The sequence below is a fragment of the Lynx canadensis genome, chromosome A1 (genome assembly GCF_007474595.2).
Source record: "Lynx canadensis isolate LIC74 chromosome A1, mLynCan4.pri.v2, whole genome shotgun sequence".
Classification (NCBI taxonomy): Eukaryota; Metazoa; Chordata; class Mammalia; order Carnivora; family Felidae; genus Lynx; species Lynx canadensis.
Window position 1 is genome coordinate 121,908,687 of NC_044303.2, and position 26,388 is coordinate 121,935,074.

The 26,388-nt window shown below is 36.3% G+C and overlaps 1 protein-coding gene across 5 annotated transcripts in view; it reads left to right on the forward strand.

The window, feature by feature from the left end:
• The window catches only part of TCERG1 (transcription elongation regulator 1), a 63,162-nt gene extending 38,204 nt beyond the window's left edge, over window positions 1-24,958 (forward strand). For 4 of the 5 annotated variants that reach the window (XM_030320828.1, XM_030320800.1, XM_030320808.1 and 1 more), the window contains 8 exons: window positions 7,014-7,132; window positions 11,988-12,138; window positions 16,218-16,382; window positions 16,642-16,824; window positions 18,794-18,973; window positions 19,658-19,741; window positions 21,027-21,127; window positions 22,328-24,958. In XM_030320828.1, coding sequence (XP_030176688.1) covers window positions 7,014-7,132; window positions 11,988-12,138; window positions 16,218-16,382; window positions 16,642-16,824; window positions 18,794-18,973; window positions 19,658-19,741; window positions 21,027-21,127; window positions 22,328-22,529 — 1,185 coding nt within the window. In that variant the 3' untranslated portion in view covers window positions 22,530-24,958. Of the gene's footprint in view, window positions 1-7,013; window positions 7,133-11,987; window positions 12,139-16,217; window positions 16,383-16,641; window positions 16,825-18,793; window positions 18,974-19,657; window positions 19,742-21,026; window positions 21,128-21,953; window positions 22,048-22,327 lie in introns of all 5 variants that reach the window. The other variant, XR_003970077.1, reaches the window with a different exon arrangement.
• The last annotated feature ends 1,430 nt before the right edge of the window (window positions 24,959-26,388 follow it).

The following is a 26,388-nucleotide window of genomic DNA, read 5'->3' on the forward strand; positions in this document are numbered from 1 at the left end:
TACATTCTGATACTTGGCTCTTCCTCTGTCTGGAGTGTTCTTCCCCTAGGTGTTTGCATATGCCCCATGATTTTATTCAGGTGCTTGTCCAAGTGCCTTCTGAGCCATGTGTCTCTGCTTTCTTTCCTTTATAGCACTCACAGCTCTAATTATCTAAAATTATCTACTGTTTTCTCCGGCTGCAGAATATAAATTCTGAGGGCTGGAACTTTGTTCATTGCTATATGTGTAACGCCTGCAGCAGTGCTTAACCTAAATATCCCTGAAGGGTTACTTTAAAACCTTAGTGACGTGACTCTTCATGCTGCTGAGTGTTATAGTTTCTGAGTTAAATTACAAGTGCATATTGAGAGCTAAAATTCTTTCCCAATTTTACAGGCATTTTGTAAGCTGATGGTGTTACCTCTTATTAAGAGTAATACTTAAAAAAAGTTCAAAAAAAAAAAATTAAAGAAAAAAATAAATAAACATTAAAGAAAAAAAATTGAAAAAAAAAGAAGTATATGTGCATGTATTATTCATAATAAAAATTTTTATGGAAAAAAAAGTAATACTTAAAAAGAAAAATATCAAGCATTTTTCCGTTTAAATAAAGACTACTTAAAGGTTCTCATCCTTTTTGAGTAAAATTCTTTGTTTTTTTTTTTTTTTTCAACGTTTATTTATTTTTGGGACAGAGAGAGAGCATGAACGGGGGAGGGGCAGAGAGAGCGGGAGACACAGAATCGGAAACAGGCTCCAGGCTCTGAGCCATCAGTCCAGAACCTGACGTGGGGCTTGAACTCATGGACCGCAAGATCGTGACCTGGCTGAAGTCAGACGCTTAACTGACTGCGCCACCCAGGCGCCCCATTTTTTGAGTAAAATTCTTAAAACTGGAGTGTAAGAAATGAAAGGAGAAGCAAACATTTGGAGTTAATATGTGTACTTTTTTAGTACTTAGTTTTATTTGCATGAGAGTGTAAAATCAGGGAGAAACCAGTTAAGTTACATATTTAAGTTAAATTTAAGTTTAATTTAAGTTACATATTAAGTATCTAGGTCGTGTATTTGCACTTTGTAACTCCATTTCTGAAATTTGTATTTTGATTTAAAACAACTAACAATTTTATTGAAAATGTCTCAGTCTGCAAGTGCATCTCTGTTACTTTTCTAGCTATCTGTAGATTTACGTATATCTGTACATTTATGTATATTTTACATCATTCTAGAAGTATTTTATATAATTGTAACTATAAGTTTTAACTTAAGATTTTCTTTATTTAATCTTGTTTTTGATAAAAGATCACTTGAGTCAGAAATAGTTTTGTTTTGTTTTTTGTTTTGACAGTTTTTTTTTAATGTTTATTTTTGAGAGAGATAGAGTGGGGTAGGGGCAGAGAGAGAGGGAGACAGAGAATCTGAAGTGGGCTCTGTGCTGACAGCAAGGAGTCCACTTTGGGGCTTGAATTCACGAACTGTGAGATCATAACCTGAGTTGAAGTTGGATGCCTAACCAACGAAGCTACTGAGGTGCCCCTGTTTTGACAAAGTTCTAAACTGAATAACATTTTTAAACAGAAGCAGACCATTTCCATGCAGGATATTAGACTCTGAGGTAGAGACTAGTTATGCTAACACTTAAAATTGGGGGCACCTGGGTGGCTCCATCGGTTAAACATCCGACTTTTGATCTCAGGGTTGTGAGTTCAATCCCTGTGTTGGGCTCAGTGGTGGGCATGAAGCCTCCTTAAAAAAAAAAAAAAGGTAGCTTATTTCAAAAATAAGCATTTTAATGTAGTATGTGTTACTGAGAGCTTTTTAAGGTCGATGTATTACAAATAGTAATACATTACCAATATAGTTACTCATTGTCAACTGGCCATCTTGGCCACTCTTTACTGGATCAGTATCAAAGTATAAATTGAACTAAATTGAAATGAGAATGAAATGAAATAATAGAGGCGTCTTGAAAAACTCTGTTCCTCTATACATTGAATACTTGGACGTCAAATGTGTAGGGATTTTTCTATATCAGTCAGTTCTCTGATACCAGCTGGTGTCCTACCATTGAATTGAATTCTGACACTACACGGAATTAGAATCATATCCCATAGATTAAAGGCTTAGACCCACAAGACCTTCCCTCTCTTCAAATGCTTATCACAAGTAGTACCTTCTACACACTTCAGTTTAGCTACAACTCAGGGATTCCTCTGTTCCTCTCCTCAGCTTTAATAATTTGCTATAATGGCTCACAGAACTCTGGGAAGCACTTATGTTTATTGGTTTATAATATAATAAAGGATATGATAAGGGGTACAGTTGAATGGCAGATGATGAGACACGTGGGACGAGGTCTGGAAGTGTCCTGAGTCCCTGAATTTCTGTCCCTGTGAAGTTGGAGTGTGCCATTCTCCTGGTACATGGATATGTTCACCAAGCTCGCAGTTCTCTGAACGCTTTTGGCTATGATTTTTATGGGGACAGCTTACATAGGCATGGTTGATTAAATCATTTACCATTGGTGATTGGACTCAGTCACCAGCCATTGAAAGTTCCAGTGTTCTAATCACATGGTTGATTCCACTGGCAGCTATCTGCCATCCTGTGGTTATCTAGAGAGACTTTCCAGAAATCACCTCCTGACACTAACTTTGATATAGTTGAAAGGGGCTTGGTATGAATAATATAAACTTGCTCTTTTCTCCTAATCTAATTCAGCGACAGGACAAAAGCCAGGTACAACAGTAGAGGCTCCTGTCTCTCCTATCACTTAGGAAATTAAAAGGGTTTTAGGAGCTCTTGCCAGGAGCCAGGACAGAGACCATATATATATATATTTTTTTTTCTTCTTTTTTTTTTAATTTAAATTCCACTTCACATATATTGTAATATTAGTTCCAGGTATACCCGGTGCTCATCACAAGTGCACTCCTTAATCCCTGTCACCTATTTAATCCACCTCCCCACCCACCTACCCTCTGGTAACCATCCATTTGTTCTTTGTACTTAAGAGTCTGTTTCTTGGTTTGCTTCTCTCTTTTCCCTTTGCCATTGTGTTTTCCCTTTGCCATTTGTTGTGTTTCTTAAATTCCACACATGAGTGAAATCATACGATATTTGTCTTTTTCTGATTTATTTTGCTTAGCATAATACTCTAGCTCCATCCATGTTGGAAATGACAAATATATATATTTTCTTAAAACACAATATCACACCCATACTTTTCACAAACTTCTATGTTGAAGAAAAATATACATACATTAAAATCTAAACGTCATAAATTTCACAAAGTGAGCATACTGTGTAATTATGTAGATTAAGAAATGGAAATGGTTATGCAGGATGGCTAAGTCCTGAAGGTCTGTACAGCATAGTGCCTATAGCTAGCAGTACTATATCGTATACTGAAATTTTTGCTAGGATGATAGATCTTATGTTAAGGGTTTTTAATATTACTTAAAAATAAGAATAAATTAAAAGGGCTCGAGGAACCTTTTGGAGGTGGATATGTTTACGTCATAGACTGTGGTGGTTTCCTAGATGTATATTTATCTCCAAACTCACAAGTTGTATACATTAAATATGAACAACTTTTTGTACATCAATTATACCTCAATAAAGTTGTTTAAAACCGAAAAGAAGGGGCTCCTGGGTGGCTCAGTTGGTTGAGCATCCGACTTTGGCTCAGGTCATGATCTCGCAGTACATGGTTTCAAGCCCTGCATCAGACTCTGTGCTGACAGCTCAGAGCCTGGAGCCTGCTTTGGATTCTGTGTCTCCTTCTCTCTCTGCCCCTCTCCTGCTCACCCTCTGTCCCCCTCTGTCTCTGTCAAACATACATAAACATCAAAAAAATTTGTTTGAAAAAATAATAAAAACGAAAAGAAATGGAATATAGCACCCTAGAAGCTACATTGGCTTAGACAATGTAGCTCTTTAATATGGATGTTTTGATTACATCTATAGAAGTCTACTAGAAATTTTTTATAAAAACTTAACAACTTTTGTGGTGTTTATTGTAACATTCACAAGTTGATGTTTTAAGAAAATAACCGCTTAAAATAGGGGACCTAAAAAGCTCAAGTGTATTGGGAAGCATGACACAAATAATTAGGAGAAGCTTGGAAGCATACCAGAACTCCTAATTTTCTTTGAGAAGGTGATCTCAGCTAGCGATTCCTAACTTTGGTGTGGGATATCCCAGAGGAAGGGTTGTGAAGTTTTCTCCAGCCTCTGAAAAGAAATTTACTATAAATTCATTGGGTTTATTTGTAGTTCACTACTTTTACAAATAAGAAAGTATATACCAAAAAGGGAGAGAGGGCTTGAGAAGAACCCTCTTTCCCACATGGGTCAGCCTGCACATGCTTTCAGGATTTATTGCAGTGCTGTATTGGGATGGTGCTGAAAATGGCCAACGTGCCTGGCGGGAGATGGTGAGATAGTTGTAGGTATCTCTATACAGCTATTAAAGATTGGTAGACAGACATGGCCTGACCTGGAATAAAGTTTTCAGTTTTGTAAAGAACATTTTTTGTTTGGCTTTTTCTAAAGATGTACATGCACACCTTTAAAGAGACAAATATTTCTGTAAAATATGCTAGGAAAAGTAATAGAGTGCTGCCCAGTTTTATCTTTCTCAAGACATTTCTTCCAGAGCGTGTGACTTGCTTCATTTTGGACTGGTTACCCTCTACACCTGACATACAGCTGTTATTTTTGAGCGTGACCAGTCTTTACCATCATCCTGAGATTTCCCTCATCTCTCTTGTTTTTGGGGGTAGAGACTTCACCTGTTTCCTTCATCATAAGTCTTTTTCTTTCTTGGTTTACTCCCTTTTGACCCATTCCATCTCTGTAATAGCTTCTTGAGAGAACATGCATGGGAGATAAACTTTGGAGCCTTGCGTGTTTGCAAACATTCATTGTACCCTTAATTTGAAATTGTTTGGTTAAGATATTTGAAATTGGAAATCTTTCTCTTTCAGGATTTTGAAGACATTGCTCTTTTTCTAGTTTTCAGTGTTGTGTTTGAAGCCATCAGTTTATGGGCCTTTGTTTATGGGCCTGTTTATTTTTCCTTTGTGGATGTGTAGGATCTCCTCTTAGTGTATAGCGTTCTGAAATCTCACCGTGATTGTGTACCTTGGTGGAAGGGGCCCATTATGCTGGGTGCTTGGTGGTCCTTTTAGTATGTAAACTCCTGTCTTTCAGTTCTGGGAGATTTTCTTACATTGCTTTTTTGAATTTGTTTCCAACCTGTTTATTTTTTCATTCTGGGACAGAGAATTTGCCCTTTTGGTCTAGTCCTTAAATTTTCTTGTCACCTGTTTAATTTTTCTTTTTTTAATGTTTATTTTTGAGAGAGAGAGAGAGACAGCATGCGAGAGGGGAAGGGCCAGAGAGAGAGGGAGACATAGAATCTGAAGCAGGCTCCAGGCTCTGAGCTATCAGCCCAGATCCTGATGCGGGGCTCGAACTCACGGACTGCAAGATCATGACCTGAGCCGAAGTCAGACAGTTAACCTACTGAGCCACCCAGGCGCCCTCTTTTCACCTATTTTCTACCTCTGCCCCTTTCTTTTGGATGACTTTCTCAACTTTATTGTCAGATCCTTTAATTTGAGTTTTCCTTTTTTCTGTCCTTTAATTTGTAGGATTTCTTTTTGTTCTTTAAGTTTTTCTTGTTTTATGATTACAGTATATTTTCTTAGTTTTATTAGAAAATAAAACTTACTTTAGTATGTTAAATTAGGTATGCCCCCCCCCCTTTACCTTGAGAGATACTGCTTTACCTTTTAGAGCAAGAATTAGCAAGATTGTAAAATAAAGGGTCAGACAATAAATATTTTAGCTTTGGGGGCCATTTGGTCTCTGTCATAGTAGTGTAGTTCTGCTACTGTAACGAAGGAGCACCCACAGGTGGATAGATGTGAAGGAATGAGCCTGACTATTCCAATAAAGTTTTACTTGTGGACACTAAAATTTGGATTTCATTTAATTGTCACATGTCATGAAATGTTACAAAATTCTCTATTCCCTAACTATTTAAAAAATGTTAAAACTCTTTCTGGGCTGTACAAAAATAGGCAGCAGGCCAAGTTTGGCCAGCAGGTTGTGAATTGCCCACCCTGGTTCTAGAGAATAATCACTTGCCTTTTACTGAGGCTCAGGAGTGGCAGAGCCCCCAGATACATGCTGTTGGCAAGGGAGATTTTCTGATGGGCTCCTTCTTAAACAGCCTTATTGTAGCTGTACTCTGCCCTCATTTCCATGGATATCTGGTGCTGTCACTTCTGGAACTGTTTGAGGATTCTCTAATAAAAAAAGAATTGGTTTCTTTTCTTGACCGCTGAATTTGGGTCAGCTCTCTCATTTTTGCCAGTCCTTTACTGCTTATCCTTGTGCTTTTCATCTTCAAGGCTTGCTCTTTTTCCCATTTGCCTGGTCTTGTTGGTTTGTGACTTAAAAAGGGAAATCCTCTTGTCATTGTATTGGCATTGGAAGAAAGGAAATAGATGTGCATGTTCAGTTTATTATCTTGTCTGTACATGATTAGGTGGGGGAAAATATTATGGGATAGATGTAAAGCATTACATTTTGGTAGAGATAATTATGTCTTAAAAAGAAGCACAGAAATAAATGTAAACTACTGTTCCATACTTTGAACGTTTTTTTTCTAGAAGAGATTTGGAAGGATTGTAATTTATGTATTTTATATCCCCTGAAATTTTTTTAATATGCGTGTATTCAATTTGTAATCGGGGACAATGAAAATTGAAGGGGCTTTTAACTTTGTTCTGAAGTCTCAGCAGAGGGCTTGTGTGCTTCTGTAACACTGTCAATGAAGTTTTAAAGTGAGACTTGCTACAGATAATCTGCATACAATTGAGATATCTAATTCATTTTTTTCTATTATAGTTTGGACAAAGACATTGACTCAGTATTTTCTTACAGATTCTGTAGTTTGGTAATTAAATTATTCCTATGGAAGACTAACTTGCCCAATTGGTTTATTTTTGTGATAGGTATTTGATCAATATGTAAAGACGAGGGCAGAGGAAGAACGCAGGGAAAAGAAAAACAAAATAATGCAAGCCAAGGAAGATTTCAAAAAAATGATGGAAGAAGCAAAATTTAATCCAAGGTATATGGTTCATTACTGCAACATTTCAAAATATGTATGTGCTTTCTTCTAAGATCAGCTAAGAGAATATGTATCTTTTGGATAATTGGACATGAAAAGTTTATTTCATTATTGGTTATGCATTTCTAATCTTTATTCTTAATATATTTCCTTTAGAGGAACCTCTTGTGCTCTGTGAGAGGCAGTGTCTAGATATGTTTTTGTCTGATATTTTCAGTTGATTGTTGATTCAGTTGATTGTTAATGAGTATGTGTAATGGGGTGTAGAAGAGGAGACATTTAAAACTTACGTGACTAGCATCATAAAAACAATAATATTTGGCATCATTTAGCGGATATCTTATGTACACTTAAAAAGTTGTATGTACAAACTTATACATACATACATACATGCACTTGAAGCACATATACGTATACACACGTTATCTCATTATCTCACTCAGTCTTCTAAAACAGCCAGTATAGATTTATATGCTTGTCTCATACCTTACCCAAGTGAATGTAGGATTTCAACTGGATTCCAGTGTTAATACAGAATAGTCTAGGCAAGAGAAAATTACTTTTTATTTATGGTTTAGTTTTGGCAACAGTGTTTGTTACTTGGTTGCTGTGAATACCTCATAACGTGGATCATTTTTAAAACTGTAGGGTAGAATTATGGAGTGTCTTGTTTATTTATTTATTTTTTTAATTTTATTTTTTTTTTTCAACGTTTATTTATTTTTGGGACAGAGAGAGACAGAGCATGAACGGGGGAGGGGCAGAGAGAGAGGGAGACACAGAATCGGAAACAGGCTCCAGGCTCTGAGCCATCAGCCCAGAGCCCGACGCGGGGCTCGAACTCACGGACCGCAAGATCGTGACCTGGCTGAAGTCGGACGCTTAACCGACTGCGCCACCCAGGCGCCCCTGGAGTGTCTTGTTTAAATGGCACTTTTTATAAAAGTTCATCTTGTTGAAACGGTTACTTTTGTCATTGGAAGTAGAGGAGAGAATGTTGTTTGAGAAAGTATATTTAATATTATAATTTTATATTTGAAGCATGAAGAGAAACCTAGGGCATTAATACACATCTCAGATAATAAAGTTAATAGAGTATTTGGAGCTCTGAAGAACGTAACATTTGTCAGGGGAGAGTAGAGTTTCAGACTTTCCGAGGGGTCTTGGTCCTTTCTTTTTGGTTAATCAAAACATTGAGTTCATGGGTCAGTACTTGTGACTCAGTTATAAAAGACATTTGGGGAGGCAGTTGAGGAGATTTGAGCATGGATGCATTGGTATTACCTGGTATTAAAGAATTCACAATTTTCTTGGGTACAGTGGTTATAGAGGAAAAAGGATTTGCTCTGAGGAGATGCATGCTAAAATAGTTATAGATGAAGTCTCATGATGTCTGCAGCTTATTTTCAAATGATTCAGCAAAATACATTTATTTATTAAAACCCTTATGGATCTGACAATAACTGAGACTCTGAAGAGATTTCCATTTTGTGGATTTGACAAATTAAGTTACTGCTCTATCCCAGTACCCAGGCCGGTGCTCATTTGGGGCTGACAGAATTGGTGGAGCAAGCTGTACCTTGCAGGTTACTTCAGAAAATAAAGCCATGAGACACATAACTAGAAGTCTTAGCACTTGGGACATTGTGCTGTATTGCTATATTGATGCATTTAACGTGACCCTAGAGATTAGGACCAAATTAAGTAAGTAGCAGAAAATGAGGAGGAAAAACTTAAAATTGAGAAAATATGTCCGCTAACTTAAATTCTCTTTGAAATGGGAAGAGACTATATATTATAACTAGATTTTGTAGATAAGAAACATTGGAGTTTATTCTGAAGGAAAAAATGACTGGGGAGAATTTAGTGCCTATTTCTATGTCTTTTTTCTTTTTGGATTGAAAGAAATTTCAAGGCATATCTCCTTGGGTCAGTTCCTGGTCACTTCCCAGTCTCCTACCACTATTATCCACCCTCACCTCTCCCTGAGAGAAAAGAGTGACTGTCTGTTTACCAAGCAGCACTTTGTGGAGTTGAGAGATGAGTCCTATAAAAATCTCTATCACAATCTAATGCTAAAATTTCATTTTAGTCTTTTCTAGTGAAAAATAATTATTTTACCCATTTTATTACAAATGATATAAATGTGTAAAATAATTCTCACTTTTAGAAATTGATTTTATATTTTATTTGTAGTTTTTTAATGTTTTTATTAAAGAAATTATTTTTTAGTTTTTATTTTTGAGAGAGAGAGTGAGAGACAGTGCGAGCAGGGAGGGGCAGAAAGAGAGGGAGACACAGAATCCAAAGCAGGCTGTAGTCTCTGAGCTGTCAGCACAGAGCCGACGTGGGGCTCCAACCACAAACCATGAGATCACAACCTGAGCCGAAGCCAAGATGCTTAACTGACTGAGCCACCTAGGCACCCCTTTAATGTATATTTTTGAGAGAAAGAGATTGAGAATGAGCACAAGCAGGCCAGGGGCAGAGAGAGAGGAGACACAGAATCCGAAGCAGGCTCCAGGCTCTGAGCTGTCAGTGCAGATCCCAACGTGGGGCTCCAACCCATGAACTGCGAGATCATGACCTGAGCCGAAGTTGGATGCTTAACTGACTGAGCCACCCAGGTGCCCCGATTTTACATTTAAAAACAGGTTTATTCTTTAATCATAGTAGTAATTCTCTCTTAAAATTATAATGCAAGGTGCTTAGTTTATCGTGAAAACAAAACAGATTTAGTGGACTTACGTGTATGTCATCCTGTTCCTGGGATACACATTTTTATTTTATTTAAACTTTTATTAAGTTTACCTATCCATTATTCAAACCAGGTTTGCAATGTATCCTGTTGTTAAAAAGTGTTGAATTAATGAAACTAGGTATTGTGAGTAACGATAGTTATATGTAAAAGCTTATTAGAATCCAGGTTTGGTTAGCAAAGCTTCAAAATAGCAAATGTTAGCTATGAATGGTACTCGTAATCTTCAGTTGATGTTTTAAATACTAAATTCTGAAGTTAACCAGTTTATTTACAATTAAAGTTGTAATATAATCTTTGCTTTAACACCTAAGAAGATGTGTTCTATATTTGTATTGAAATAAACAGTTTTTTATTTATTTATTTATTTATTTATTTATTTATTTATTAAAATAAACAGTTTTTAAAGGGAGAGAGTAAGATTTAGCTTTCTCTTCTAAAAAAACTTGCTAAATATGGGAGTATATATTATAAGACAAATTATTATGTGAGGTGAAAGGTTCAAATATTGAAATAGATCCAAATGTATGAATTATAAATGCCTTTTATTTGTGGAGAAAGTTTTTTTTTTATACTGAGCCTCATTATCCCTTGTAGGCCTCATTTTTTTATGTAGCCTTCTTGGCAGCTTGCTTTGCTTTTTGGATCTATGCATTGATGTTTTCATCAAATTTGGAAAATTTTTGATCAGCATTTTTTCTGTTCTGATTCTTTTCTCTTTTAGAATTCTAATTATCTGACAAATCCCTGAGACTATTCCCCTCCTCCCCCAATTTTTTTTTGTGTGTATTCTTTTGATTAGATAACTGTTACTGATCTAATTTGAAGTCAGTAGCTCTTTATTCTAGGTCTACTCTTTTGTTAAGCCCACCCAGTGAATTTTTCCTTTCAGTTAGTTTTAGGTTCTTTTTTCCTATTTTCTGTGTCTTTACTAAAACTCCCTTTTATTCATTCATTAAGGCCATGTTTTTAGTTCTTTGAATCTATTTTTCTTAAATTCTTTCAATATAATTACAGTTTTTTTAAAGGATTTGTCTCTTCCAGAACAGCGTCTGAGCATTTTCAGTTCGGTTTCTGTGGATTGAAAAATTTTTTTGATTTGGGTTATACATTCTTTGTATGTTTAGTGTTGTCTGATCGAATATTGAAAATAGTGGATTATAGAGACTCTGAAAGTCCGTTCCCTTACTCTGAAGAGTGGATTTTTGTTTTCGCAGGCAGTTTAGTTACAGGCTGATCACCTGAATATAGCTTTGATTTAAGGCTTTGTTAGTGTGGGTCTCAGAAGTTGGAAGTTTCTCAACAGTCCAGCTTTGTCTCCATTGTGCAGCTTTTGTGGACTTTAGTGTCCTAATGCTGTTCTTTTTCTGCACTACTGAGTTTCTAACATTTGTTTTTTGCTCTTAACCAGGTAGCACTTTGGCAGGGGATGCGGTTTTTCCCTGCTATTGTACCCTTCAGCCTTGGCCATCTATTCATGGGGAATCGCCTTGTGGTATATTTACTGGGTACTATCTTTCTAGAGCTTCTTCCCTTGCCGTTTTAACACCCAGACTCTGATCTTTACTACTTGTAGCTATTGGGACTGCTGTACTCTGCTTGGACTGTAGCTCTCTGTACCTTGGGAAATTGTCCTGCGGCATAGGGCAGTGGGCCTTTCCTCAGTCTTACTACTACCCTACCTATTATGCACTGTTTTGGAATCATTTGCCTCATACATTTGTCTTCTTTCACAGTTGTTTCTGGAAGGAGATCTAATTCGGTAGTTAACTCCACCATGGCTAGAAGCAAGACTCAGCCTCTTCTTAGTGTGGAAATAGATGAGCTCTTAAGTCTCTTGAAGCACATACATTTTTTGTTCTCTGATATGTTATCCCCCAGTGTCATGCTTGACAGCGTACAAATCACCAACCACATTTTCACCCTTTAGCCCTCTTGTACTCCTTTCTGTAGCTCATTGTTTACTCTTTAGGCAAACGTTGGGACTTAGTGAGTCTTTGGCACATATTCTGGCTGGAAAAATGGTATCTTCTTCTATACCTTTCTATAAGCAGAAATAGCTCTACCAAAGTTAGCACACTTGCCATTTTGTTACAGAGCTACTTTTAGTGAATTTGCAGCCAAGCATGCTAAAGATTCAAGATTCAAAGCAATTGAAAAGATGAAAGATCGAGAAGCCTTGTTTAATGAATTTGTGGCAGCTGCAAGGAAGAAAGAGAAAGAAGATTCGAAGACCAGAGGTGAGAAGGTAAGATGAGGTGATTGACAGGAGCGTGAATGGGAAGAGACTAAGCTGGGGCCATGTTTTTCTGATCTCATTCATGGGCATAGATCACAGGACCCCCAGACTGGTTAGCTTTGTAAGTTCACTTTTACAGTTGTTTACGTGTATTCAGTCACTTTACTTCCATAATGCTTATTTTAATAAGTTTACTAAAGTACATAGATTTGCTTTAAATTTTATTAATACTGAGTTTGCCCAGTACACCCGGAACTGACTGTTAGATCTTTCTATTCACTGGTGCCTGCTAAAATTCAAGATTCCTAATAAGCGGTAACCTTTAAATTTTAAAAAGCTTTTTTATCTTTTTTGCCTTCTAACAGATAGCATTTTAGTGACTTTCTAATCTTTTAGTAAACATATCTTACATATAAATTATTGCTTATCAGAAATAAAGGTCAGCTATGAAAGATTAATGAATTCCAAATGTCACTTGGTAGTGGTGTCAGGAGCGGAGAGGAGCCCACCACTGGGGAGGCAGGCGGGTGGAGACTGCACCGGAGGTGCGCGGGCCATCAGAACACGCAGCCACTCTCCTTAGTCCCCCTGTGTGCTTTGTGGATGGAGATGAAGAACCTCTGAAGCCTAATCATTTTTGACATTTAAAATGGGCTCTCATTCCAGAAAGTTAAAACATCACAAATTCTATTAAGGAATGTCATGAGGGAAGTAATACCATTCTTAATGGGCTCAAGCCTCCTGCACTGTAAATAGCAACAGTATTGGGTGAAATAACTTTTGTCAGAAATATCTGAAATTTCCTGATTATTTGGTTTCTTGGGCTTCAGTGGAGATTCTTCCAGAATTATTGTTTCACCATTAACTTTTTTTTTTTTTCCGCGAATGATTATGCTTCTCAGGAAATGTGCAGAATTGAGTTCTGTGTAAACATTGTGTATGCTGAATTAGAATCATGTTAATGTATTGTTTGCTACTTTTGACTTTTGGTAATACCTTATTTGATTAAAGAATACCAAGTAAAATAAATAGTTGATACTGTGTGATTGCTTTTATACAAATTGAATGTTTTTCTCTTTGCATTTATAACCAATGTTCTTTTTCTAAACACTCTTTTTGTAACTATTTTGTGTATTCTGTTTTATAACAAGTGGATAGACTTTACAGTTTTGTGCCGTGCGGCCTGTCAATCAGTTCAGTCTGACAGCTGTCAATCACTGATACGCAAAGTATTATGGGATTCCCTAGTGAGGAAAGAATTGGTATCTCTGTGTGGTGACTTTAGCCTCCCGCAGTTCCGGTACTTTACATTTTTTTAGTCTTTTTTCCTTATGAAGTGATGAGAGTTGTGCCCAAAATGTGTTAAAGTAAATTAAATAGTTATTGCATCTAAATAAACCTACTGTATTCAGCTTTACTTTCTTTTGATTGTAAAATAATTCTCTAAGTTATAGGTTTGGCTTTGTACCTTTACTAAATTTTTAAAAAAGAGGCAGGAAATAAGTGAAACTTTCTCAGCCAATTTAAAGAATGCAAAATTACTTACTAACTAGGCCCTGGGAACAAATCTTTAAGAGTTTAAATACAGTGTATTTTATATTCACGGTCTGAGAAGTAGCTGGTTAATGAAGTTTTATTACTTTCTTCATGACTTTTAATGATTATTCCTATGAAGTATATTGTCTATACTGTTTTTTTTTAAACCCCATTTTAGCTGTATGTAATTGAATAGTAAGATTAGTGCTCGTAGCATGGTGCTAGTTTATTGGAGTTTGCTTTCTTTATTCTTATGATTCTCTAATTGCTGTTTGTAGTATTGAGGTAATGCAGTTAACAGCCAGATAATAAAAGTTTTTTGCTAAGTCAAAAACCTGTAAAGGACACTGACTTTTGGTGAAGTAGCCCCCACCTTTGGTAGACATTTTCAAGCTAAAGAGAAAAATCATTTGCAGGTAGCTTTCACTGGTAATTTTCCATTTTATAAAAAATGCCCCTAAAATTCTGCTTACTTTTGCTAGACTGTTTTGTCTGCCAAAGTAGCTACCTTCAAGGTTTTTTAAATTTTATTATACTGTATAACCCATTTTTATAAAACTGTGGTTCAAATAAGATCCCTTTTGGAACAACACATTTGAAGTTGCACACAATAGAGTTAATCCTCTCATGAAGTGCATTTTTCTCTCTTTCCTCACTTAAATTTTCTTCTGAACAAGTTAAGTATGTTACAGTACATTAGGCTTAGGAGACTGTTTTTCCCTGTTAAAGTGAACAACCTAGATGGTAAGGTACTTTGATTTGGGGAGAGAAGAAAATTGGGAATGTGGAGTCTTGGATTGCTGCTAATGGGTAACTTAAATTTTTTGACATTTATGCAGTTGTTGATAGTTCTCATACAAATGGCAGCTTTGGTAAGCCATATATAGCCTGTAATGGTAATATCCACAGTAGAGGAAGTTAAAATTTAATTTTATTTAAAATTCACTGTTTATACATCACACATTTTTAAAACTGTAAGATAATCATTTGTAGGCTTTGTGTCTAATATTTGAAAATTGTCTTAAGTCAATATAAATTGACTTGGAAATTGGCTTGGAAAGATTCCTGTTTAAAGTAGCTTGCATGTTTTATTTAACATAAATTTTGTAAATTTTGCTTTCTAGTTTTCACAGGCATCTAGGAATTTGGTGTTCATCATGTCAGATACAAAGTAGACAAGATGAACAGAAAAATTGTTACATCACTATATCAAGTAGTTGCTTTTTCATTGTGTGAAAATACTGGAATTATGAGTATTTCTTATTACTACAAAGTCAAGAGCCAAGTTCAGTAGTAAAAGAAATCCACAGCTGATTAGCTCTTGGTTTTTAAAAAATTCTCTAATAGGAAAGAAACTCTTTTCTTATAATCTTACTAGTGTTTTCCAGAAATGACATTATCCTCTCTTAATTCTCTGTTAGGGGAAATGAGAGTTTGGAATAGGCAGAAAGAATGTGATTCCATTTCTAATTTCTGATTCCTTTGGTCACGTGGGAAGCCAGCATGTTTAATTCCTGCAGGGAAGAGAGGTTCTTGACATGGTCTGACTTCTCTATTGAATTGACTGGCTGCCTCTGGTGTCTCCCCTCATAGGAGTACAAGATAACTTGAATGATACTGAATTTTAAAACAGGTCCTCAAAGTTATGTAAAAATAAACGCTTTCTTTATTGCTTTATCCCCTATTTAAAAAAATAAGAATTACAGTTTGGGAGAAGGATTCTAAGTATTGTACATGTTGCTACCAAAGGATTAATATCTTTTAATAACCTTGGTGTAATTTTACTGAGTTGGTACTTGATTGGCTCAGAATGTTAATTTATTAACAGATTTGAGTTATAAAAGTATACATGTTTAATGCTAAAAAATACCAAAAATGTGAATATAGTTTTTAAAGTAATGATTAATTATGATCATAGAAATCCTATAATTTATATATAAGGGTACAGGCATTGATTTTTTTTTAATTAAAATACAAAAATTTACCCTGCTTTTTACTTGTTTTTAGACATTTGGCAGTACCGTTCCAAGTTTCTAATGAATGAGACTTGTTATTTGTGCTCATCTATTTCTCAATTCCCCTATTGTAACAAACAAAAATTATATTCATCTACTTTTTAAAATAAGTCATTATGATTAACTTGATATTAAAATGTAGTTTACTGTCAGTTCATAAGCCTGATTATTATCTAAAAATAAATATAAATTCTTCTCTCTTATAAAAACGTGGCATTGCTGAAATGAAAAAGTTAACAACCTAAAAAAATTTTTTTTCTGTATTTGAATAATTTGGAGAAAATGATTTATCTTGAGTTTGGTAGATTTTAAATGAGAGTGTATGTCTGTTGATTTTTATATTTATCATGAAAGAGCAATTCTAATACTCTTTTTGACTAAAATTTATTCCACTATAAATAAATGAATTTAAAAAGTTATTATTCTGATCTTTAAGGTAAGTGAACAATTTTTTCTGGTTGTAAACATTTGCATATGAGGAATTTCTCATGGTGGATTCCCCCCACCCCCCATTCCCTGATATGTTTTGAAATACAGATTAAATCGGATTTCTTTGAACTGTTATCTAATCATCACTTGGACAGTCAGTCCCGATGGAGCAAAGTAAAAGACAAAGTAGAAAGTGATCCACGTTACAAGGCAGTGGATAGTTCTTCAATGAGAGAAGACCTTTTCAAACAGTACATTGAAAAAATAGCCAAGGTAACTATTGTGTTTATTTATACTGTAAATATGGAATAAGAAAATTCTTAATTGCATCATAAAGGTATTAGCTGCTGTTTGGGATTTGGAATTTTTCCTGTCAGTATAATTAATATAAGGATCTCTAGCACATGTAGTTGATTTGGAAACGAGGTACAGTGTTAATGTATATTCTTGGTAAAACCCAGGTTTGAAATTCTGTATTTGGCAAGCCACTTACTCTGGAAACATATCTTGATAATGTAATTTTACTTTATAGAATTTGGACTCAGAAAAAGAAAAGGAGCTTGAAAGGCAAGCCCGCATTGAGGCAAGCCTTCGAGAACGAGAAAGAGAGGTTCAAAAGGCACGTTCAGAACAAACAAAAGAAATAGATCGAGAGAGAGAGCAACACAAACGAGAAGAAGCTATCCAGAATTTCAAGGCTCTTTTATCTGACATGGTATATATTCCTCTCACTCCCCGCTCCTCCCCCCCTCCCCCAGCCCTGTCCCTTAAGTACTGGATATTAGAGCTCTATTAGGTTGTCTTGTTAGTGCAAATTTTAATATTCTTTAAATGGAATCTGAGAGATATAATTTGGTAAGTTTCATAAAGTGTTTTAAAATAGTATTAGCACCCACTAGAATAAGAAAACCATTGTTATTTAACATTTTCAGAAGTTTCTTTGTACATATAAAAATGTATAATCTTTTAGTCTCAAAGATAACTTTTTATTCTTGATGGAAGTCATCTTAAATTATCACACACTTACATGCCATAATAATAAACAAAATGTGCTGAATAGAATTAAACCTTTTGCTTGGTGATTTAGGGTCACCACTGTGGTGATGAATGATTGTACATGTAAATGGTATGAGGTCTAGACTGGAGGTGTACTGACCCCAGGAGACAGATACTCTGGAATTTTCTTGCCAGCGCTTCTGCACATCACCCAGGGTTGCTGAGGTGTGTAGGGTTTTGTCTGTATAGCCAGTGCACCGAGGCCACTCTGCTGTTCCACATGTTTTGTCCCCTCTCTGTGTCACCATCTCTCCTACTATTTCTTTTCTCTCTTTCATAAGGACTCTTGTTGTTACTACTACTGTCAGTTCTTTGGATTTCTTCCCTTGCTTCTGCTGGTATGTTTTGAGTTTCCTCTTTCTTTTCTCTGGCTAGTTACATTCATTCACTGATTTCTTTCCCTGCATTTACTTTTCCCCACATTCATTCTCCTTATCGCAGTCACAGAAATCATCCTAAAAACCAAATCTGATTTTGTCACTCTCCCTGTTGCTTTCACAGAGAGAAGCTTCTCTATTCTTAGTGGTTGCAAACATTTAAAATTCAGTTGTCTTAGCATAATATATGACTTCATTCCTTAACTCCCCCACCACCTTCATGTTATGTTACCCTCTTTGGTTTTCTCTCTTGCCCCTTTAAGCTCTAGCCTTTCTGCACTTAGTTCTAATGAACCATATTTACACCTAATGAATTCTGGCATTAGTCATGCTAATCCCTCCACCTACAATACTTCGAGTGCGCTTGAAAACTCATTTTTCAAGAGCACACCCAAATATCTCTTCTGTGAGGCTGATCTTGACAGATTTGTTTTCAGTGTTCCCTTTGCCTGCCCTGTGGTCAGCATACACCTCACAGCACTTATTATGTGCTTTTGCCGTTACTTGCTTACTTGCCTCTCTTCTCTTAAAAAAGTTGAGTCCTTTGAAGGAAGGGGTAGTGTCTTACTTTGTTTTTCCAGTACCAAGCTCCGTGTTTAGCTGACTCATTTTTCGGTGCTTGATAAATGTTGATTAAATAAATGTTTTTATATTTTTCTTCTTTCTCACCTTTCTGTCTTTTTAGCCTCCCGTATTTCTTAGCATTGGCAGTGGTGTAACTAGCAGTAACTTGTATTGCCATTACCAGCAGTGAAGCATAGCCTTGTGCTGGTTGTTGAACCAGCCTGATCTGTCACGTCTTCTCTTACTGACCATGTTAATTCTTGCTTATGCTTTGAAATGTCACTTCCAGTATGTAGTTGATAAGTACAGATTTGAGCTCAAGATCTGTTGGTGGGTTTTTTTTCCTGTCACCTCTTTAGTCCTGTAGCAAGATATTTCCTGTTTTATTTCTATCCATTTCTCCTACTGAAGGTTGGTAAGATGTTAAATAGAGTGCCTAAGTACGATTAAAGTAATTCTCTTCATCTTTCTACACCTTTGAATCCATACTTGATAGCTTGCTTGGGTGAGCTCTGAGAGGTGGGATTTCTGGTTTAAAGAAGCAGATTTTTAGTGACTGTTTAAGGTGGAGTCACCAGAAGCTTCCGTTATTAATTGTATCATTCCTAAACTAGATAAATAAGCCTTTTATTGTTGAAATGTGAAAAAAGAGATCTTTGGTGATAGAATTTTTTGGTACGTTTTTAGGTGCGTTCTTCAGATGTGTCATGGTCTGATACTCGGAGGACTCTCCGAAAAGATCACCGTTGGGAATCTGGATCCTTGTTGGAAAGAGAGGAGAAAGAGAAGCTTTTTAATGAACACATTGAAGCACTTACCAAAAAGAAGAGGGAGCACTTTAGGCAACTTCTGGATGAAACTTCTGCAGTAAGTCTCTTATTTTCCTTGTTTTAATCTAGATGGGTCTTTAAGAATAATTCCAAAAACATCATAGTGTTCTATGATGGTTCTAAAGTGGTCTTTAGATCTCTTACTGGAATGCATGGGTTTTATACACTTTCTTTTCTGTTGTTTTTTTTTTTTCTTTTCTTTTTTAAGTAAAATGTTAATGGCATTCTTAACTATTTAGAAATTACTTCCTCTCGCAGTTTTCACATTCCTGGTGATTGATATTGGGCTTTGTTGTGTGATCATTGATCCCTCCTAATGATAGAATGATAGACTGAGTGGATTGCATCTTTTGCTCCATTTTCAGTTTGGTCCCATGGTCCCTTTCTTCCCTCCGTCGTTCACGTTTTCTTCTGATACCTGATCTCCTTTTGGTGGTGGTTTCTTCAGAAGTTACAGTGTTGCCTATGGGGATCCAGGGTTTGCAGGTGATTGTCTTAGGCCACCTTGAAATAGGACCATGAGTATAACTCTTGTGGCCAACAACAAAAAGAAAATTGTATTAAAGCTGCTTCCTGTCTCTAGCTAGTCCAATTACATTTGGGCATTATTACAGGAGATTGTAGGTCAGCGTGCAATACTGTGTACCGTATGTGCTGCCACCATTTGATCTTTGCGATGAAAGTGAGTTGTATTTGTGTTTTTTTTCCTTGCCTTTCAAAGATTACCTTAACATCCACATGGAAAGAAGTAAAAAAAATCATTAAGGAAGATCCTCGGTGCATTAAGTTCTCCTCCAGTGACAGGGTAAGAGGATTTTGTCTGAGATTTACTGTCAGTTGATAAATATTAAATGTGGGCTTAATCAGCACCACCAGTAAGTATTTTGATTAAACTGACATTGATGGTTTTAAGTGAATAACTTAAGAGTATGAGAAGTAAATCTGAATTTTAAGGTCATATTTTTTTATCTTGTACTATACATTAATAAGACAGCAAAGTAGAAACTGTAAAAATGTCATCCTTGGGGTTAAGCCTGTGTTCTGGGATGTTAGAGCTTTACTGAAGCTGTAGTTTTTGTTTCTGGTATAGTCAGGTCCCACTACATAGACATTTTCAACCTGGCCGTGGATACCAGGCTGTCAGAGCACCAGAGCCGTGTTAGCAGAATGCCATAATGTGATCTTTTGTTGTTACATGCCCCGGAGACTGGAGTAGAGGAACTGCAGATGGGGGAAGTTTATAGAAGCTGAGCCCTGTTCTGGGACGCTCTCACTCCTGTGTGGAAAATGAGCTCCCCTGGGTTCTGAAATAGTGAATGATGCCAAGGATAGGGTAGCTGACCACAGTCTTATTTTATCCCTTGGCCTTTCATTTGTTCCTTCTCCCCATCATTCTCCTTTCCCAGTTGGTTTCTCTAGGTCTAGGGTGCACAACCCCATAGAGCTATTATTCTTCCCCCTGTTTCCTTAAGATGGATTGTAGATGTGTGGACCACAAAGTACACATGGCTGGGAAAGAGTGGTGGACCGATAGCTGACAGGTCTAGTCTTAGTTTCTAACTTTTCTGATTGTTTAAATTGACAATAATACTTTTTAATATTATTATTATTGTCATTATTAATATTAGCCCAAAGAGTTTATACCCATTATGCCTGTTCCTTACTAGAAAAGCTAAATGCTCAGGATCAGTTAGTACTAAGTTATGGATGTTATTTGGGGTTCTCCATAAGTTATACCACATTATTGTCTTGGTGTTAGAAGGTAGAAGTACAGTCTACAGGAAATACCCCCTTAATTTCTTTATTTTCAAGAGTGTCTACCACTTGAGGTTGTTAGGAACACAAAAGGAGATATCCTGATAAAACCCTCAGCACAGTGTAGTACATTGCAAGCCCTCGGGCTTTAGCTACTGCTAATATATTGAGTGGTTCCTTGTTCTTGGCTTCTTTTTGCCTTAAAAATGTACTTTCTAGCCTTTTTCTTTGGAATTATTTATGATGTGACTTACAAATTACCGGTTTAATAAATAATTGATAGTAATTTTGGAATTTGTGACTTTTTTTTTAAAAATCTTACTGTCCTTTTGCAGAAAAAACAAAGAGAGTTTGAAGAATACATCAGAGACAAGTACATCACAGCCAAAGCTGACTTCAGGACGCTTTTGAAAGAGACCAAATTTATAACATATAGGTGTGTGCAATGAAATGTTTCATATCCGCAGTCATTGTCTTTACTAGTCCTTACTCTAATGGCCAGAGCATTCTATGCATTCACACACATGTTGACATTATTAATTTTTAGGAATAAGAAGAAGCCAATTTTATTAAAGGCCAAATACAGCCCATGTCTACCTTACTTTTTTTTTTTTTTTTTTTTTTTAAAGAAAGGGCCCAGATGTCAATTCTTATTTTGTGTTACCCACCCATCCAGTTTTTTAAACACACTTTTGTTTTTACTTCACTGCTTTTTTAGGAGTACCCCCCGCTTGATAAGAGTTGTATTTGTGAAGAGATTTCTTAAACAGTCCTTCACTGTCCATTGTCTCTGCCTCCTGTGAAGACTATTCAGTGTTGTGGAACATTTCTTAAGCTTGAAATCATCTTAAGCTCAGCAAAAACTTTTTTTTTTTCCAGATGATAGCAATTTGCTGGATACTTTTAAATACAAATTTTAAACGATAAAAATGAGAGTTTCTAGACAAGATTTCTCTGTAACGTGCCCAGTAGTTCCACATTCCCAACCGTTTTACCATCAGGAAAACAAGTTTACAATGCTGAATGCTTAGCAGTCAGTGCACAGGAAAGCAGTTTTGTTTCATGCTCCAGCTTTTCTTCCTTTAAGAGAAAAATTGGAAACATCTTAATGAAGGGTATGTGCACGGGAGGATAGATAGTGCTGAGGGTGTGGTTTTTAGGTATTTTGTCATTGGATTTTTTGATCAGGATCCTTAATGTTTTGCATCAGCTTGGGCTTTTAAATTAGATGTGAAGTAAGACTTCTTTCTACATTTTTATAGTTAATTTAGTGAAAGATGTGAAAGTGAAAGCTTGTGAAAGATGCTGGGATTGGCAGCCCCGCAGACTGAAGTCCTCTGTTCATCCACAGAACAGGTACAGCACGGGCAAGATTTACCCACCCACCCTCAGCCCTGATCTGGAGGGACCACCAGTAGGGGTGGGAGGGTAATTCAGCTTCTGAGGCCCTTTCACTCCTTGGAGTCTTTGCTGAGGCGATTTACAAAGGTGACCACTGCAGTGAAATTTTTCTTAAAAAAAAAAAAAAAAAAAAAAAATGGAAACACAATTAGGAACTAGATGGACATTTCCAGCTCATTTCTGAAAGACCTGTGAACAGCAGTCAGTAATTCTTGGACTTGTTTTCTTATTTCAGATCCAAAAAGCTAATCCAGGAATCTGATCAGCACCTGAAAGATGTAGAAAAAATTTTGCAGAACGACAAACGGTATCTAGTACTAGACTGTGTGCCAGAAGAGAGGCGTAAACTGATTGTGGCCTATGTGGATGACCTGGATCGCCGGGGTCCACCCCCACCTCCCACAGCGTCAGAGCCCACGAGACGATCAACAAAATAATTCTCAGTACTCTTCCACAGGGGTATCTTAATTCAAAAACGCTTGCATGAGCCAATTTCCAGGTTTTTACATGTATGTGCATTAGTCAGACTATTGCAGAACCATCTGACGAACAGAAGGAGAAGCATTCGTGAACAGTTTCTGAACAGAGAACACTTTGGAAATAATTTATGCTTTTCTTTGTGTGGCATGACTGACATACATACTCAAATATAGGCTGTCTCTAGTAAATCTAAAATCTTGAAGCTAAAAATCATCCTTTTATGAGGTGTGGAAGTCAGTGACTTTTGGTGACGTTCTTTCTAGCAGTGTTAAACATGCAAGACGTAAGAGCATTTGTGGTTTGAACTTGCAAGATGCAAATACCACAGACTCCAAGAAAACCTAAGTTAGGGTTTGTTTTGTTTTGATTTTGTTTTTTAAAGCGGGTAAAAGAGAAAACACTGAAAATTGAATTCTTATCTTCCAGAGGCTAAGATTATTATAATGGACATACTTTTACCTTTGTCTCTAAAGAACACTTTAGTTTTGTTTGTTCACTTACGTGCTTTGATTACCCCCTCTGAATTCTAGGCCAAGTCTTGTTTAGCCTAAGAGAAGATTTATTTAGTAATTTCTTCTCAGGTATGGAACCACGGTCATAACTAACATGTTGGCCAGAATAGGACTGATGGTTAAACACGTTTTATTTACCATTAAGTGATCTTTATCAAATATTCTGGATTAGACAACAAATTATCTTTCTTGGGTGTTCCCTGTAAACTATACTCCAGTTTGAATGTTAAACTTTTGTTTCTAAAGTTTAATTTTAAGATGTTTGAATGTTCAGTTTATGTATTTGAACTACAATAAACCAACCCTTTTTATATATGTGGATTGTATATGATTATTGTTGTGGAACCTATAACAAAGACATCTTTTAAACCTGTTCATTAAAGCAGTAGCAACTGTAATTTGGCACAGAGAAAGTTGACTTCCAATCCTATATATCACATAGTTTTTAAAGGCTTGAATATAATAAATTATTTGCAGTATAAAAGGGAAGGAATTTGTAAAGAACCATTTTGGTGCTCAGTCTCTTAGCAATATCCTACTGCCTCATAGCAAGAAGATGCTGGTTTTTTGTTTGTGTGTTTTCTTGTTTTTGTCTCTATGTTAACACAATTGATGGTGAAGCCTTCTTGGCACCCTTTCAGTGTGCCCTGCACATCATACCGTGGAACGTACCTTTGACCTCCACTCGCTCTTTCTAGCTGTACCTCCCCAGTTTAAAGATTCCTGTCTCATTCCTTCATAGACTTCTCATTTCAGAGTACCACATCCATGTTTAAGAAAAATGGGTTAATTGGATAACTTATCTTCCCTTTTCTCTCCCATCTCCTGTGATTGCAGCAAAACCTAAAATGAGGAAATACCAGTAGATTGTATGTTCTGTGCACACAGACACAGATCACATGCATACAGACTCATTCACACTTAACATGACTTAGTACTTAGCTTAAATATATTAATTGTTACAGAAATCATGTATGTGAGAAACTGGAATTAACGGACTAAGGTCCTAACCTGTACAATTTGATAATGAACAAGATAGTTTTTCCCCTTTTCCCCCCTTTTTTTGAAGGTCATTTGTATAAACCCATTGAGTGATTTTTAAGTTCTGTGAGGCATGAAACTGAAGTGTTTGCCAAAAGGAGCACAGCTGTTGTAGGAATATCACTGGCCAGCAGAAGTGAAAGCTCTTAGAATGCTTTATTTTGTTCTGAATTCCACGTAGTGTTGTTTGCCCACTCACTGTTTTGTTTCTCACAGTTGAAAAGTGTGAAAAAAAAAAAAAACACAATGGTTTGGTGATACCTATCCTAATTTCCTACTTCTGTTGTAAAGTATTTGGGATTGACTGTTCATTTAAGGTGCAAATCAAGCTTTACTATGCAGATTTCTTTAAAAGACCAAGTCAGGACTCTGTATATTAGATTTTAATGAAAAGGTCATCATAATTACACTGTGTTTCAGTATCTGCATCTTGACTTGGCGCTTACTGTCAAATTCCTTAAAGATATGTGATACAGTTTACCCTGAGACCTATGTCAATACTGAGGTCTGACCTCCCCATAAAGCCCCATTGTGCCAAGTGATGATTTTGAAAGGCGCATTCAAGACAAAGACAGCTCTAAGTCTCCAGAACTATCTGAAGTAAAGCAATTGTTTTTATTTGTTTACAAGTTAAAATGTCAAAACAGTGGAAGCTCACATCCAGCATTTACTATATTATATAGTGAACAATCTAATTCAAATAGTTCACCACAGTTTTCAAGGTAATCCCTTTGTATAACTGTCTCACAAAACAGTATTTGGGTATTTGGGTTAAATTGTACTTTGTGATCTTGTGAGCCTTAAAATAAAAATTTGTAATGAACCAGATAAAATGAAATCAGCCCTATCTTCTGTGTTAAAAGCAAACCACGACCATTTGTAAAGACAAAAAAACATACCCTAAAACCCATAGACTGGACATTTTTTAAAAAATACAAATTCCATCCACAGCATATTTTTCTATTTTAACTTCCCCATGGCTTAGCAAAATGGCAGTTTTTTTTCTGAGGGAACCCCACAATGAAAATACCCCAGAGTTCCATTATAAAGTAATCAAGAATCATGGATAAATGTCCTTATATTTAATAGGGAAAGAAATGTATCATAATGATTGTTTTATTGGGTATGATTTACCTTGCTGTAAAATGAAGTTGTTGCCTTTTACTTGAATTATATTGGTAAAGTGTTTGGGAACACAAAATTTAGTAGTAATTGCTTTTCTTTCTCCATCGCCTTTGTGCTGTTTGTTTTCTATTCTTAGCCAAATTCTGTCCTGTATCCATGGAATTTTTTCTTTTCCTATTATTTTTTTTTTCCTTGTTACTCTTGATCATCTTTGTAACAAAGACCCTGAGGTATTTTAAAACTTGGGCAGGGTTCAGTGAGTTCAGTGTTCAGGGGACATTTAGTACCATTTAACAAAAGGAAGATCACCGTCTCCGTTCCTTCTTTATACTTGAGGATTGCCTTCAGTAATTAATACTTTTGTCATTAACTACAGTTTATATTTATCTTGACAGAATGGAGGTATCGGGAGGAACAGATTGATAGCAGCTTGTAGAAGAGTACTTTGCTCCTGCATCTTGGAAGCGTAGGTAATTGGGAAGAGAAAGGGCAGTTTTTAAAGTTCTTTCTCCATATCAGAATTTAGAATGTCATGCTAATTAAGCTGCAAAAATCCTCTGACTTAGCAAATGAAGACTCACGGAGACCTCTTTACAAAGACTAGCGAAGCAGGTTTTAGTGTAAGGCGAAGCTTAGCCAAAATAAGCCACGGTTTGAAATCAGCCCACAATGAAGTGGTGATCCTTATTCTGGCAACCTTCAGGCATGGAAAATCTACGTGGGTTTTCATAAAGTAAATTTTGAGCTTAAGTGAAACAAAGTTTGCTAAGTGAAGTTAAGGCTATCAGGTTCAGGAAGAAAGTAAAAGTAAAGGAGTCCAGCCTTTGACAAAGATAAGCTCTACTCCAGCCAGTACAGGGTAGTCTTAAGGAGTACCCAGTAAGAGAGCAGTTGAGAACAAGGGACAGAGAGTGTCTGGGATTTCTATTCACGTGTGACGGAAGCATCTTCACACAACACTGAAGTTAATTCTTTGGATAGCCAGGGTATAAGTCTGAAACATCACCGTGACTCCTAACACGGTGTTCTACTTACCAAATGGCACATTTTGAAAATGCATACTGTGAAGCATTTTTGTAATTCCTAGAGTTAGTAATTGGACCATGGTTTATGTCGTAAAGTCTTCAGTATCGACAAG